The 15,576-nt window shown below is 41.3% G+C and overlaps 1 protein-coding gene across 4 annotated transcripts in view; it reads left to right on the top strand.

Annotated features, from left to right (window-relative positions):
* The window catches only part of CPED1 (cadherin like and PC-esterase domain containing 1), a 281,302-nt gene that overhangs the window by 245,347 nt on the left and 20,379 nt on the right, over window positions 1-15,576 (top strand). For 3 of the 4 annotated variants that reach the window (XM_047694126.1, XM_047694127.1, XM_047694128.1), the window contains 3 exons: window positions 1,826-1,962; window positions 14,687-14,907; window positions 15,164-15,265. In XM_047694126.1, the coding sequence (XP_047550082.1) occupies window positions 1,826-1,962; window positions 14,687-14,907; window positions 15,164-15,265 (460 nt within the window). Of the gene's footprint in view, window positions 1-1,825; window positions 1,963-2,460; window positions 2,617-14,686; window positions 14,908-15,163; window positions 15,266-15,576 lie in introns of those variants that run through there. The other variant, XM_047694129.1, reaches the window with a different exon arrangement.

Below are 15,576 nucleotides of genomic sequence, written 5' to 3' on the forward strand. Positions count from 1 at the left end.
GAAAAGCATTAAAAAAATCCTGGTGCCTCAGTTCCATACCAGTGGTTCTGATTTAATCAGTCCAGGATATAATTTGAGCATGGGGATTTTAAAAAGCTTTGTAGGTAACTCTAATGGGCCTCACTGAGGCCCGTGGAGCTCACTGGAGGCCGAGCTCAGGCGTGTGTGTCTCCAGAGCCCACACCCTATTGGCACCACACAGATATCTTTACTCAATTATGCCTTACCTTTATTGTGTTGTAACTATTTTACTGTATAAATTGGAACCCTCTAACCTGATTATAAATTTCTTGAGGTTTAGCATTGTAAGTTAAGAGGTTTACATACGTTAATATATTAAAGTGCTCAGAATATCCCTAGCATCTGACACATGCTATGAAACATAATTTTTTTTTTTTTAGTTATTAGGTTTTAACACCAATAACACCTAACATCTAGTAGGGTAGATATTTCAATAACACAATACATTAAAATCCTCCCAGAAAGTACTATTTTATCTCCCCCAGTTCTCTCTTAATAGACCCACAGTTTTTTTTTCCTTTTCTGTGAGCCATAAACTCGATCTTCTTTCATATTGTATTATGTCTAACTATCCACAAACACACAGTTCTGACATCCCTGAGGTCATGAAATGTTAATGCACCATATTGATCACCTGAAAGTAGGAATTCTTCTCACTAAAATTAGTGTCACACCAAATACTTTTGTTACCAGAAAAACAAAGCAAAGCCAGAATGGCTAAAGTTGTTCGGTTTTTTTTTTTTTTTTCTTTCTAACTCAAAAAGCAGCTAGGAATATTTACCTCCTCGGTATTTTGAAGAGAAACAGCTAGTGGTAACATAAGCAAGATCTTGAGGGTAGGGCCTGTGATTGCTGGAGACATCAGGGTATTGTCCACAAAGGGTAAGTAACCACTCCATATTCAGTGTACGGGTTCAAACTCCATTTCTGAAAAGATGAAGAAGGAAAAAACAAAAATTAAAAAAAAAGTCATATCTTGAATTTTTTCTAGGAAATTATTAATATGTCAACTCACCCTAAAATCGGAAATAAAGTATTTGAATACATATCACTTTATCAATAAAATAGAAAAGATCTCAAATGCATTGCAAACAATTCATTTATCTCATAAACATTTACTAAAGCTTGTGACCTACTTTGTGCCTGAAGTCTGTTAGTAACAAAGGTAAATATGACATCGTAATTGTGCTAGATATATAACGTGCATTAGCCCATGAAATCCTCCCACCAGCGGTGTGAGAACAGTACAGGCCTCTCTTGCTGCTAAAGAAATGAAGGCAATAGAGCTAGAACGTGCTGAAGAGATTTACACCAAAATGGTCACTGATCAAGTTAAGGAACAATACCTAGTCTTCAAAATAACAAGTTACCGGAATATTAAAGTAATTCTTTTATACCTTGACTCTCTTGAAAGCAGGGACTATATCTATTATTGGATTGCTAACCTAAGCATATGTTAGGTCAATGAGGATGTGTGGCAAACTGCCTTAATATTAGTGGCTTCCCATCTACTTTGGTCCTATTAAGTGCTAATGCATTATTTAAAAATGAGTAATAATTGAGGAGCATCCAATTGCTTGGTTTTTCGTCAAGAAGGTAGTTTCACAGAGCAGGACTCCTACTTGATTTCAGCATGGGCTGTGTTACTTCAGAACCTTTCTACATGTTGCAATTCTATCTGGTTGGCCGGGGTCCATGCCTCACTCCGTGGACTTACATGGTAAAGAGTGGTGTTTTCACCGCAGTGACTGACAAACTCGTTTCACTGGGAAAATCTGAACCAAGGCTTCACTTTCCATTCCAGGCCAATGGATCGTGCCTTGCCTTAGCTGTTCAGACAACAGGACCTGCGACTGGAGAGAAATAACTTGGCAACCCCACGACTGCCAATATGGTGTTCTCACTAAGCCCCAACTCCAGCAGTGCCTGGGAGGAAGGAAGGTAGGTTCTGGATCCAGTGGGGGGAAGCCTTTCATTCATGGCCCCTGTAGCATCAAGAGCCATGCCATTGTATTAACTAGACCTGTTCCTGCTCTCTTACTCAGTAGATGATATCTAACTGCATGCAGTTGGCTTTTAGAGTCATGGGTAAATGTTATCCTAGAAGGGCCTGAACGATCCTTGCTCAGAATGCTCCATTATTTCCAAGTAAGTCTACTTGACAGATGGAGGATATTAAAGTCCTGTCCCATGCTGCCCCAATTCCATGCTGGTTTTTCACACGTTGGTAAGAGCTTGCCACGTGAGCAGACAGACAACAGTCCGGGGCAGCTGGCCTCGTCAGTGGCCGCCCCAGCAGGCCCCAGGGTTGCAGCAAGACATCTGGAGTTTGCTTGCTCGAGCAATGAAATGTCCCTGCATGTCAGGCTCACTTCTGCTAGAGCTTCCTGAGTGCATGACATGCTAACCTTCCTGATCTTCTTTCACGTTCCCGGGCAGGTCTCACGTGGACCTCACTAGGCTGCTTTCCCTTTAGTGAGGCCTCTAAGCTGATCTGTCGGACATGCAGTGTCTCCTTGCTAGGCGCGCTCTGAGTAGGTAGATCCTGGCCGAGTTCTTGGACGTGTGAACTGGGCACATAGACTGAGATGCCTGGTTAACATGAAGTAAGTAATTCTTATCCAGATTCTCAAAGTACTTTTTATTAGACAGACATTTCCTTATAAAGTGTTTGTAAGCACTCACATAGGGGCAAGACTGAATTCAAAAATCCTATTTTTTTTTTTTTTTTAAGTTCTGTTCATGTGTTAGGGAAAGAATGCTGGGATGAACGTATGCCAGTTTTTCAGATCAGCCTAGGTTCAGATCCTCTACTAGCAAATAATTTAAAAATGATGATGGGGGTGGGGGAGGGCGGAAGGGCAGGGCAGGAGGATGGACATTCTCCTTCATGGTGATTCCAATATAAATGCCCCAATTGTCATGACAGGGAGTAGCCCTGAAGACGAAGCAGCCCTTAGTTACTTTTTTTTTTTTTTAATATTTTATTTATTTATTTGACCGGCAGAGATCACAAGTAGGCAGAAAGGCAGGCAGAGAGGGAGGAAAGGAAGCAGGCTCCCTGCTGAGCAGAGAGCCTGATGCGGGGCTTGATCCCAGGACCCTGAGATCATGACCTGAGCCAAAGGCAGAGGCTTTAACCCACCTGGGCGCCCCAATCCCCCTTAGTTACTTTTAAAAAGGAAAGAGAAGAACACAAACATCTGGAAATGTATGAACCATCAGTCTTATTAACTGAGAATTGATTCTGTGCAAGGAAATAAGTGTGCAGCTACATTTTTCATACGTTAAGTCTGACCAGACGGTAAGCTTCATGAGGACAAGGGACATGTTTGAATCACTAACATAATCTCACTGCTTAGCCCAACTTTTTGATATGTAATGGTCACTTAACAAATATTTGTTGAGTAAACAGATAGGTTAAAAACTTTATTTCTAATCATAAATCTGTGAGATAGCTATTATATGTTTTCTACTTGAGAAAACTAAACCTCAGAGAGATTGAATAATTCTCCCATGATCCCACACAGATGTATGGCTACTACTCCGGCATTTTTAACCACCAACTTGGACAATTCAACATCCACATCTAAGAAATGGAGGACTGGAAGCAATGAAAATAGTTATTGCTGCAATAGTTAGACATCTCTAAAGTCTTCCAGAATACTGTTCTGACCTCAGAATTTAGAGTGTTCAGGAAAATTCCAAGATGTCACAGTCTATTAACCTGAAAGGCAGTAGATGCTAATTTAAGTTCATAACTAAATTCCATGGCTTTTGACATGATACATGCTGTTTCCCCGGCTCACGTTCTTCATCCATAAAGTAAAAGAAGCCTATATGATCTAATCCTATAACGTAGATTAAAGAGTTTGCAGAAAGCGAAAAGCCTTCTCCCTCATCTGTCTTAATATACTGTAGACTGGGTGGCTTAGGCAACAGATGTTCATTTCTCATAGCTCTGTAGGCAGAGAAATCTTAAGATCTGGAGACCAGCCGGGTTGGGTTCTTTTGAGAGCTCCTTCCCAGCCTCCATCCGCTGCCTTTCTGTGTTCCTCACAAGACAGAGGTAGAGCTCTGGTCGCCTCTTCTTCTAAATACACTAATCCTGTCATGGAGACCCCACCCTCAATACCTCATCTAAACCTGATTACCTTCCAGATGTCCCACCTCCTAATACCAGGGTAGGGTTTCAATATAGAAATTGGGGGGAGGTGGGTGGCAGCACAAATGATAACAGTCTTTGTTAATTTCAAGGCTGGTTATTAGCAACTGTACAAAGTAATGCTAAGAAAAAAGGAAGATCCCCTTTTTTCTACCTGTTACAGAGGATGTTGCAAAGTCTGAAAATAAACCGTGTGTTCAGATTAGGTGATCCTGGCGGAGACCAGGGGACTGACTGCTTACTAGTGAGGGCTTATCTTAGTGAGTATCTTAGCCCAGAGGCACCATTCAGACCCTCTGCTCAGAACTCTGGTTGACTGGCACACTGGCCCTGCTTTCACAGAGTCTGATGTGTTTACCAGGATGCGAATGTATTCTATATACCGCAGGAAGCATTGTACATTTTTAGCAGGGGAGAGACATGGCCAGAATTAGAAAAATCCTTCCACAGCAGTATAGAGACTGCCTACAGGGAGGGGGATATGGGTGCGGGGGTGGCAGAGACTCTTTAATGGAAGAATTCCATCACACAACATTGAGGAGTCAAAGCAAGTATAGATTCTAAGTACAGATTTCTAAAGTATGGGTTCAAAGATAGAATATATATTCTATAGTATATGTATAGAACAACGCTATTGATGTAAAAACTAATACACACATGTAAACATGCCTGCATACACAGAAAATTCTGGAAGTAACACCATCAAGAAGGATTACATAACTGAAGGGGAGCAGGAGAGGGATGGTGTGATGACAGGACCAGCTACGTATTTGGCAAGTCCTAGGCAAAACGAAAATGCAGGACCCTGTGTTCAAAATGATTAAGAGTTCCAAGACGGTAACAGCAGAGCAAGAAAGCAAGCCCAGGACCCTCCCACTGCACAGACTCTGGGCAGCCCCCTGGGTCACATGCCCATGAAGCCAGCTCAGGGAGCAAAGCATGGTTGGCAAAGCGTGAAGAGATCTTTTTAAAAATATCTGTATGGTTTTCATTTTCATGGGTGAGCATTTTTTAATCTAAAAAATCTGTATTTTAAAAGGTTGTATAAGTCAGAACCAGAGCAGAGGCAGTGGAAATCCAAAGGAGAGAGAGTCGGAGCAAGAAATTTTATATTTACAACCATGGGACCTGATAACATACAGACAGGTTCACACACACACCACACAGCCCAGACATAATTGTGTAAATGTTCACCATCGTGACTATCATATAGCACTTACCTTAAGAAAACTCCATTTATGAATAGAATTAGGTTAACATAAAGTTTTCCCAATACATTTATTTCTCACTCTCCATGAGAAAAATATACAAAGTATCTTAAAACTCATTCCTAAGCAAAGACAATTCTCATCCTACCCAGAATTTTTCATAATCATGATTCTATTCCAAAGACAAATGTATGTTAAAGCGTACCAACTACAAAAATAGAAAAACAGGTAACATAAATATTTTGTTTTTTAAACATCAGATGTACTCACATTTCTGGGGGAGGGGGAAGACTCATTTTCTACTATGTCAAACATTCAAAAGAAACATGTTACTTGAGCGACTTGGTACAGAAATGTCCTTCCCATCTGCATAAGGATAGCAGGGCTGTGGAGTGGTGGGAGCTCAGACCCACGGGCTGTTCCCAAGTCTGTACTACAGCCCTGATCCCATCAGACAAGGTGATTTGTCTATGCACCGGCTCCAGATTAACTCTGCTGCCGCACATCAGAAAACTTGTAAAAACAAGACTTTTTGTAACTTTCTTGATGTTCCACTGCTCATTCACTCATCTAGCTTTTGTGGAGTTAAGAATCTATTCTAGGGGTATACAAATGTGATCCTCCAAAAAGCTAAATTTCTAGTAGAAGGAGATCCATGAGAGAAGCGACTGTTAGAACATAGTGTGTTGCAGACGTAGAGAGCAGCTCGAGGCTGGCATTCTGGGCTTCAAGGTTCTGGAAGGTTGTTAAAAGTGCCTACACAGGACTGTGGTGGTTGTTACAGGCAATCTACCAAACTCTTTACTTTGAAATGGCTTGGACTGGAAAAAATGAACTAGAAAAAAATAAGGATCTTCATGCTCCCCCTCCCCGAGCCCACAAAGAATATGCAGTGAAAGTCCGATCCCTCTAGGGCTAGTACCTTCTTGGATTTCCTTTGGATTGGAGGGAACAGACAAGAAATGCAAGGCTATACTTGGAAATGCATGCCCACCTGTGGGGTCGGAACAAGGCACAGATCCGTTGAGACTTAAAAAGTGTTTCAAGTTTCCAGTAACTTTGACCAACAACCACACTGTGCTTGGAGGCATGTGATCAGCACTGTTACTTTCTAGACTCACTGGTTTGCCTTTGCTACAATGATGCAAACAGGAGGTTGGTCTCTGGAGGAAACATGGGAACAAGATTTCTCCTCAAAGCAGTCAGACCATAAGAGACTCTTAATCTCAGGAAACAAACTGAGGGCTGGTGGAGTGGAGGGGGGTGGGAGGGCTGGGGTGGCCGGGGGATGGACAGTGGGGAGGGTATGTGCTACAGTGAGTGCTGTGAATTCTGTAAGATGGATGAGTCACAGACCTATACCCCTGAAACAAATAATACATTATATGTTCATTTGAAAGAAAAGAGAGAGAAAGAAAAAAAAAAAGATTTCTCCTCAAAGCATTTGTAGCCCATTTCAATGTCACACTTGTTTGTGTACGGAGGGCAGGTAAACGTGGGGCTCCTTTTATACCCTCAAATTATCCAAGTATGAGTGATTTCACAGCTATGTAGAGTTTTTGTGTTGTGTAACTGTGCTGAGTCAAAGCTAAATCAATAGAAAAATACAAGCTATGTTTTCAATTACACTCTCACACATTTCTCCAAATAGATACCCACCTCTTACTTAATAAGTTCTGAATGGAACATCCACAAAAATTTATCAGAGCATAACTGTAATCACAGTGCGAAATTTAGAGGCTATAGTTTAGAAATATGATAATCAAATTTACAATGGAAAAAATTTAGGAGCCTGACCAAACAGAATTAAGCAAGCCCTTATTTTGTTTGTCAGTTGAAAACACAGCTCAGAATTTAAAACAGTATCTGAGAGAAGAGCGCAATTAAGAAAGGAAAATATAATAAGGCAGTATTTACTGAAAGTACTTAAACTCAGCTGTTAAAACAGGAAATGTAACTTACATCTTTAAGTAATGTTAGCAAGTTAAGTAGTGTCTTGGACTTGAAGGTGTTTAAATTTTTGAAGTGTGGCTAATTTATAATAATATGTTCTAATATGTGAGTTCTGTTATAGTTACACAATTCATTGTTTCTTGTCAGTTTCGATATAAAGGGAAGAATAAAGGGGAGGGAAATCACCTCACTCTCACCAGGAAAGGATGGCTTATCCATAATGCCCTCAGTGCAGATGGAATGGCAATAAGGATAAATAATTTTCTTCCACACAGCTAGAAGACCTATGTCTGGGTGATAGAGTTTAGCCGTTTGTTTCGCCTTTTTGCCACATTTCATGTATTTGAGGGTGATTTGCCTAAATGGCAATTTACATTTGTTCTAGGCCCCAAAGAGCAACTCGGCTGGTTGTCTATAGCCAATTTAATCAATATGCACCATTGGAAAACATTCATTGTAACCATATTATATTTCACAGACAGTTGCTTTGCTGAGCTAGACTTTCATCATACCCTAAATGTCATTAGCTCTCTGATCAGCCTTAGCCTCCTATTAGGACTGAATGACCCCTTGCTTCATTTAGAAATGAGTATCTTATGAGAGCAGTGAAGCTTAATCACAGGGCTTATCAAAATCACTGTGGAGTTTTCTAAATGGATGGGCTATGGTTGGCCCTGGATTGGAGGTAATGCATAAAACTCCCCTTCACCTCACTGTCATTTCCTTATTTACCTATGAGAGAGCATTAATGGACAAGATTAACGGACAAGTAGCTTCTATGGCATGCCTATGTGACTTCCTCTCCCGGAAGGTTTCAGTGCATTCCTGTGAGTTGAGCTGAGTCCTGTCTTGGCATCTACATGCATTTTGTTCGTTCTGAAGAAACATCCCTATTTCTGTGAATACTGAAGATAGAATCTCTGTTCAGAGGAAAGAAAGGAAGGAGGAAAATTATTTAAAATCAAGGGTTTTTTTCTGGCCTATTAATTCTACAGACACCCAATTCTTTTTCAGCCTCAACAGATGAGGAGAATCTGAGAAGCTAACGAGCTCCGGCATTTTACTGCCTTTATATTGACTCAACCCAGAGAGCCACCAATGCTTCTCTTTTCATTTCTCTATAACTTGCTTTGCTAGCTATGCCCTTGGTACTTTTGATGACTCAGCAGGAAAGAGGTAATAGAGTACAATATTTGCCTGTTTAAGTAGCACCATTGTTCTCTTCATTGATGATGAGTGCAATGAAAATCATTATACTTTTTTTTTAAAGATTTTAATTATTTATTTGACAGAGATCACAAGTAGGCGGGGAGGCAGGCAGAGAGAGAGAGAGAGAGAGGGAAGCAGGCTCCCTGCTGAGCAGAGAGCCCAACATGGGGCTCGATCCCAGGACCCTGAGATCATGATCTGAGCCGAAGGCAGAGGCTTAACCCACTGAGCCACCCAGGTGCCCCCATTATACTTTTTTTTTAAAAGATTTTATTTATTTATTTGGCAGACAGAGATCACAAGTAGGCAGAGAGGCAGGCAGAGAGAGAGGAGGAAGCAGGCTTCCTGACTAGCAGAGAGCCCGATGCGGGGCTCAATCCCAGGACCCTGAGATCATGACCTGAGCCGAAGGCAGAGGCTTTAACCACTGAGCCACCCAGGTGCCCCTCCCCCCCCTTTTAAGAGAAAATCATTATACTTTTATATTTCAAACAAAAATTCCCAATCTTGGTTGCATTTTCACTAATGCTAATACTAATATTAATACTAACAATATTTCTTGCTATTTTTTGTCTCAGGAACTGATTTTTCAAAGAAATCCTTTTCTGCATCATGGGTATTATAAATGTAGCCTTTTATATGCTTCATACTTTCGCTAATTCCCATGTGAAAGACTCTGAATGTAGGTTTTAGTTTTTTCCCCAGAAAGACAGCATGTAGGAGAATGTGTAAAGGCCAGCTAAGTGTTCATCAGACCCATTTCCTCCTCTTCCTGGCCAATGTAGTTGACTACAGTTCTCAGTCTCCCTTGAAGGTAGGTGCTGCCATAGACGAAGTTCTAACCCGTGGAATGTGTGAGCAGCAAGTGATGTGCTCAGTTGCCCTGCTGGGCCCACAGACACCCTGGCACCTCCTTAACCCTTCCCTCAGCCGAATATCAATGCCTGCAAAGCTCTTGGAAACCATCACTGAAGTAAGCACAGTCTAACCATCCGGGGACCCTGCCCGCACCCCACATATACACCTGCCTGGAACCACCTGGACTATGTTCCTGAGGGAGAAATAAACTTCCGTTGTATGTAGGCCATTCTACTTTGGGGGGCTCTATTTGTTATAGCATGTAGCCTACCTCACCTAAGACAGGGGCTATATAATATGAGGAAATGAAAACAAAGATAATTAAACCATTTCATGTGTTTCTAATACAGTGAATTTTAAATAATCCCCAGGGTTTAATAGAGCTTAGGAACATGATACGCTTCTAGATCCTCTGGTCCACGGTGGTGTAAAAAAGAGTAGGAAATACTCCAGCCCCTGTAAACTTCTCAGTGACATACTGCTTGCTGGGTCTTAGAGCTAGAACAGATACAAAACCCCTCTAAACACATATTTGTCTCCCACTGATGAGCTGAGGTCTTGCCTCCCAGGACACATCCAGGCACAGAGGCTTCTGCTCCTCTCCAGAGCCCACCTTGGGTTCCCCTCTTGCACTGGAGAACCAGAACTTTGGAATAAAGTTGCCACCTGGATCCAAAATAGGATTTGCACGGTTCCTGTGATAGGTTTATTAAACCGACCCTTAAGCCACTGTTTCACAAAAGTAGAAATAAAATTTGTTTAAGCTGATTATTTTTATGTGAATTTCAAAACATTTCTAAACAGAATGGACTTACTATGTTCATTTTGGAGAACAGAATAAGCTGTCATATCCTCCCCTGCAAAATAACCACAGGTAACTTTCCAGGACCCTTTCTACACATCCACGTACTTTTCCTTTCACAAACATACCATCATCACTTATATTCGGATTGCAATGAGCTTTTTATAAAAGTTAACCGGAATCTTCCCCATCACAATGTATTACAGTATCATTGTTAAAAGATTAAAAAATTCAAGTGGATGATTATACCTTAATAGAAGGAACCTGGTAGACATTTGTACTGTTTCCATTGTACTTTGCTTTTTAAATATATTGTAATAGACATCCTTAAATATTTCCTAGAAGTGGAATTCCTTAAAATTTGCCAATTTGCCAAACAGCAAAGTTTCCATTCATCCATTTAACACATGAGAACTGACCCTTATACCAGGCACTACTCTGGGACTTGTGATTCAACAGTTGAAAAGAAAGAAGATAAAACCTCTCCCCTGTGGTCCCTACACAGTTGTAGGAGAGAGGGGTCATTTCTCCAAGCTCATAAGATTGTAGGGGCTTTCAAAATCTTTGCTGTTTTGGTAGGGGGGGATAAACTAGCTATTGCTGACATTGGTTATTTTTATAATTGCTTGCTAGTTATTTATATTTAATGATCACATTTTTTTTCATTAATTGCCTATGCCAACCAGCACCTATACATGCTAGTGTGGGGCAATAATGTTGACGGGAAAGAAGAATTATTTACAAATTTTATGGCCAGTTTTGAGTATTTTGTATGGAAATTTAGGCCTTTTAATATCAACCTTTAAAACAAATAACGTACAAATTTCCTTTTTTGAAAATTCCCCAAATTGAAGGATCTAAAAGATATAAAGATTGGCTGTTAGCCATGTAACTGGGGGAAAAAACCACTCTGTTTGACGTTGTTTTTCAGTTGTGTACATACACTTAAAAGAATTGACCTTTCGAAGTTAGAAATCTATTACTTAGGAATACCCGTCAGCCTCTTACAAAACTGCTCCCCTACAGAACAGGCCATCTTAAAATCACAACTGCATTTTCATTTTAGTTAGAACTTATCATCTCTCTCTTTCATAGAATAGAAAGGCTCTGGTAGAAAACAATTCTCTAGGAAATATTCTTCCCAGAGTCCTGACCACCAGACTTGAAAAATGCTACCTAGTTATTTGCAATTTAGCACTCATTTTGCACATGTTGGTGGTGAGGCTTCCTTCTCCCAAACCCCGCAGCTCTTGTTGGTCCCTGGTCAGGGATGGAGAGGCGAGGGCTGTTTCTGCTCAGGGTGGTGAGCTCTTCCCAGTTCTGCATCCAGAGCTCGGGTTTCACCAGCAGCCCCGTGAGTCCGGGGGGATCTGCAGCAGACTTCTCAGGGCAAGCGCTGTGACTGAGACATTCCCCATCTTCTCTGACGTTTCCTCTAAACAAGCTGCTGAATTTAAAGTGCTTAGCAATGCACTGCAAGACCCCCTGGATGGCTCTGCACAGCTACAGGCCTTTCCTGTGCCTTCATGCTAGCTCACATTGGGAGCTTCCTGTGTGCCAGGAACAAGATGGCTGGGACAATCTCACTGATGTTCTCTAAGGCGGTGCTGTTATTCCCCGCCCCCCCCCCCCATTTTACACATAAGAGGAGGAAACCTTGGAGCAGTCATAATTTATCTAAGATTATCTAGTTAATAAGTAACTACCTTAGAATTCTGACACATAACTCTTTTTGCCTCTGACGTTTTTTGTGGGCTGCCTCTTTGTATAACGCCACAAAAAAAAAAGACCAAAATGTTCTCTCAGTAACCAGCAGCTTCTGTGATTTTCCTGAGCCCCTGTATCTCTCCCTGTAGGCCACAGTACAGACCCCCAGTGATCTTACTGACAGCCCAGAGATACCCTAGGACGGATTGCATCTCCACACCGTGATGAAAAGAACCCGTCGGAAAACCTGGGTAGTGGCAATTTAGTTTAAAAAGCTGGTCTTAAAGGTCTTTTACCAGTGTTAAGAGCTGAAATGTTCTCCCACCCAACCAAATTCTCAAGTTGAGGTCCTAACGCCTAATACCTCAGAATGTGACCGTGTTTGCAGGTAGGGCCTTTAAAGAGGTAATGAAGGTGCAATCAGTTCTTATGGGCGGGCCCTAATCCCATGTGACCGGTGTCCTCACAAGAAGAGGAGATGAGGACACAGACACACACACAAGAAAGACCATGTGAAAACTCAGAGAGAAGGTAGCCATCTACAAGACAAGGAGAGAGGCCCTCAGAAGAAATCAACCACGCAAATACCCTGATTGTGGACTTTTGGCCTCCAGAATAGTGAGAAAATGAATTTCTGTTGCATAAGCCACCCAGTCTGTGGTTCTCTGTCCTGGCAGCCCCAGCAAACTGATCCAAAGGGAGCTGGTAATTACTAGTATCTGAAATGAAGAGCTTTCCAGATTATTCAAAGTTCCCTTTTAAAAATCAAAACTCTAAATCAGAAAAACAAATTGTTATACAAGTTAAATCCAGGAAGAAGAATTTCAAGGGATTTCACAAATTATTTTATCATATCGGAAGTTTATTGCCCCAAAGGGAACTTGACTAGGAGGATCAGTGACTGGGGCCTTGACGCCCTAAATTATTCCGTTTAGCTTGATGGTGCTTCTGGTGTTTGATCTGAGGGCAAATCGGAGATGTCTTGGGGATTTCTTCACACAGCTCATTGAATACACTTATCATGGAAAGAATGAAATTTGCAGATTCTCACTCACTCTGCTGTGCACGGACAAATGCAGTAGCCCTGAGAAATGCCAGCAATGGCATTTAACAGCAATGGCTGTTAAAATCAGAGAAAAATATGTGCAGGACTAACAGAAAGAGAAATCCCAACACAGAGAAAACTGAAGAATGATATAAACCTGTCCAAAGACATTAAAAAGGATTGTCTCGAACAGAAGTCCCTTTGACTTTCAATTCAATAAGTATTTTTGAAATGTATGCATGGTAGTATGGGGGAAATTAGAATTTAGAAATTAACCCTGACTCTGACCTCAAATATTTCCTGACATGAGATGAGAAAAAAAGACACAGATTGAATAGCCATAATGTCATGTAGTCTTTGATAAAATCTGTAATGGAAATTAAAAATGTAATGAAATCACAGAGGACAGAGAAGGTCATTGGACAAGCTGGGGGACTGGACAAGACCCCCTGGGAGTTACGGTTTTTTCTTTGGGGTCTGAGCTTATGCAGCGTTTACACAGGTGGGGTTGCTGAGGGAGGAGCTTGCTAGGCAGGCGGATTAGCACAAGGGAAAACAAATGTTGTGGAGTGCAAATCATGTTCAGCAAAAAAGTAGGAGTCTGACCTGCTTACCTGAAGGGAAGCATTGGGAGGATAGGGCCATTGAACTTGCACTTGGAGTCAAAGGGCCTGGGTTTGAGTCCTGTGTTCCCCATTTACCAGATTTATGAACCTCAAATTGCTCCCTGAGCCTTCTGAGCCTCAGTTTGCTCCTCTGTGAAATGGAAATAATGACTCAAACCTCACCACTATGATTAAAAAGGAGTGCCCTGTGTGAAGTCTCCACCTAGCAGAGTCTGATATGCAATAAAAATTCTGCAAATGTTGACTCAACCTCAATCACGTGGGCTTGACTGTACAGAAAAAATGGAGACCCAATAAGGTTTTCGAGCATGAAGGTGAGAGGACCAGAAGTAGGCATTGGGAAATTTATCCCAGTAGTGCCATGTGTACAGCATGACTTCGAGGGCAGCCTTTCCCACAGTTTTGGGGTGATAGGAGCCTGAAGGGGCTCATGGGGAGTGGGAGGGTTTTGAAGGAGGTGATGAGTAAGAGTCTTCCAGGGCAAATGGTGCTGGGGTCTGCTCCCTAGGACATAGTCAGAGGCTCAGGGTCCAGCCCTCTGGATCTTTTCTCAAATAGTGGCATGACTTCTACTGAGCTGTCCAGCCTCTGTGAATTCTCAGTTTTCTCATCTATGAAATGAAGAGGTGGGAAAAAATATCTAAGTATTCTTAAACACTAAGCTACCTCATGCTTATTTGTTTTTTGTTTTGAGTTTCTTTTTTTTTTTTTTTTTTTTTTTTACTGTTATGTTAGTCATCGTACAGTCCCTGATTCAGGCCTATCTGAATCAATAAAATCTGTTAAGCTCATTAGATGGGAAAGCAAACTACCTAAGGGAAGTGGAGAAACCCAAGAGAGCCTAAAGCAAAAAGCTTTAAACATGAGTGAGCAGGTCAGTGGCTGATAAAATTATGAGGAATATGGAAGAGAGGAAAATGAACAGGTTTGGGGGAGATTATGATTAACATCATTTCTAACAGCTGAAAGGGCTTTCTTCCAAAGAATTAGACTTGTGGCTTTAGGAATATTCAACAAATGACTTACTTTGTATTGTCTCTCATACCATGTAAACATCAGATCTGAAAGCAAATGTTTTCCTCTAATTCGTAGATTCTTTTCATTGGAGATTCAACCAACAGAGGGATAATGTACTACCTGATCGAAAGACTGAATGAAACCCTGCAGGAATGGCAGAAGGTGCATGGCACGAAATTCTATCACAACGTCAACGGTGGGAAGACTTTGATCAGTTACTCCTACTATCCCCAGTTCTGGATAAGCCCTTCATTGAGACCAACATTTGAGAAAGCGCTCGAACATCTCTTGCAAAGGTACAATGGAACTATTATGGACGGCACAGTGCCACAATGGACCGACGTTTCGCTGGCGGTCGTAATTGCTCCCTGTATATCAAATGTGCTGAAAAGCTTAAATCCCAAGTAATATGACTGAAAACGAGTTGGAAAGGACAAGGAGGTCCAGTGATCGGGATGCTAGCTATGACTCAGTGAAATGTGAGGCACTGCTGAGAAAATGTTGACCATCTGTTTCAAGGCAACATGTGTTGTTTTCCTTTCTGGATTTCAGATCCCGCCCCCTGGAGAACACGGGCCAGACGGTGTTGGTTGTTGGTGGTGTCCAGTGGCTCAATTCCAATCACCTACAAATTATTCACAAGGTTTTGAAGAGGTGAGTTTCTGCAACAAGAATTGTCATTAGTATTTGGAGTTAAAAAGAAAAGTCACCGTTGAGGTGATTAAATTTTATCAAGATTTTTGTGGAAAGGACAGCTTGAAGTTTAGAACTCCGGTTTAAAATGTTTCAAAATACTTTTTGTATCCATCACCAGAGGGCTCTTCAGTATCCACATTTATATTTTCTACAGGTAAAAACACACCCACTGACACATAAAACTCTGTCCACAAAAAAAAAAAAAAAAAAACCTAAAATATGCCAAATCCATAAAATGAGAATTTAGTTTTATATGCCAATTATCACAT

Source organism: Lutra lutra, chromosome 11 (genome assembly GCF_902655055.1).
Source record: "Lutra lutra chromosome 11, mLutLut1.2, whole genome shotgun sequence".
NCBI lineage: Eukaryota > Metazoa > Chordata > Mammalia > Carnivora > Mustelidae > Lutra > Lutra lutra.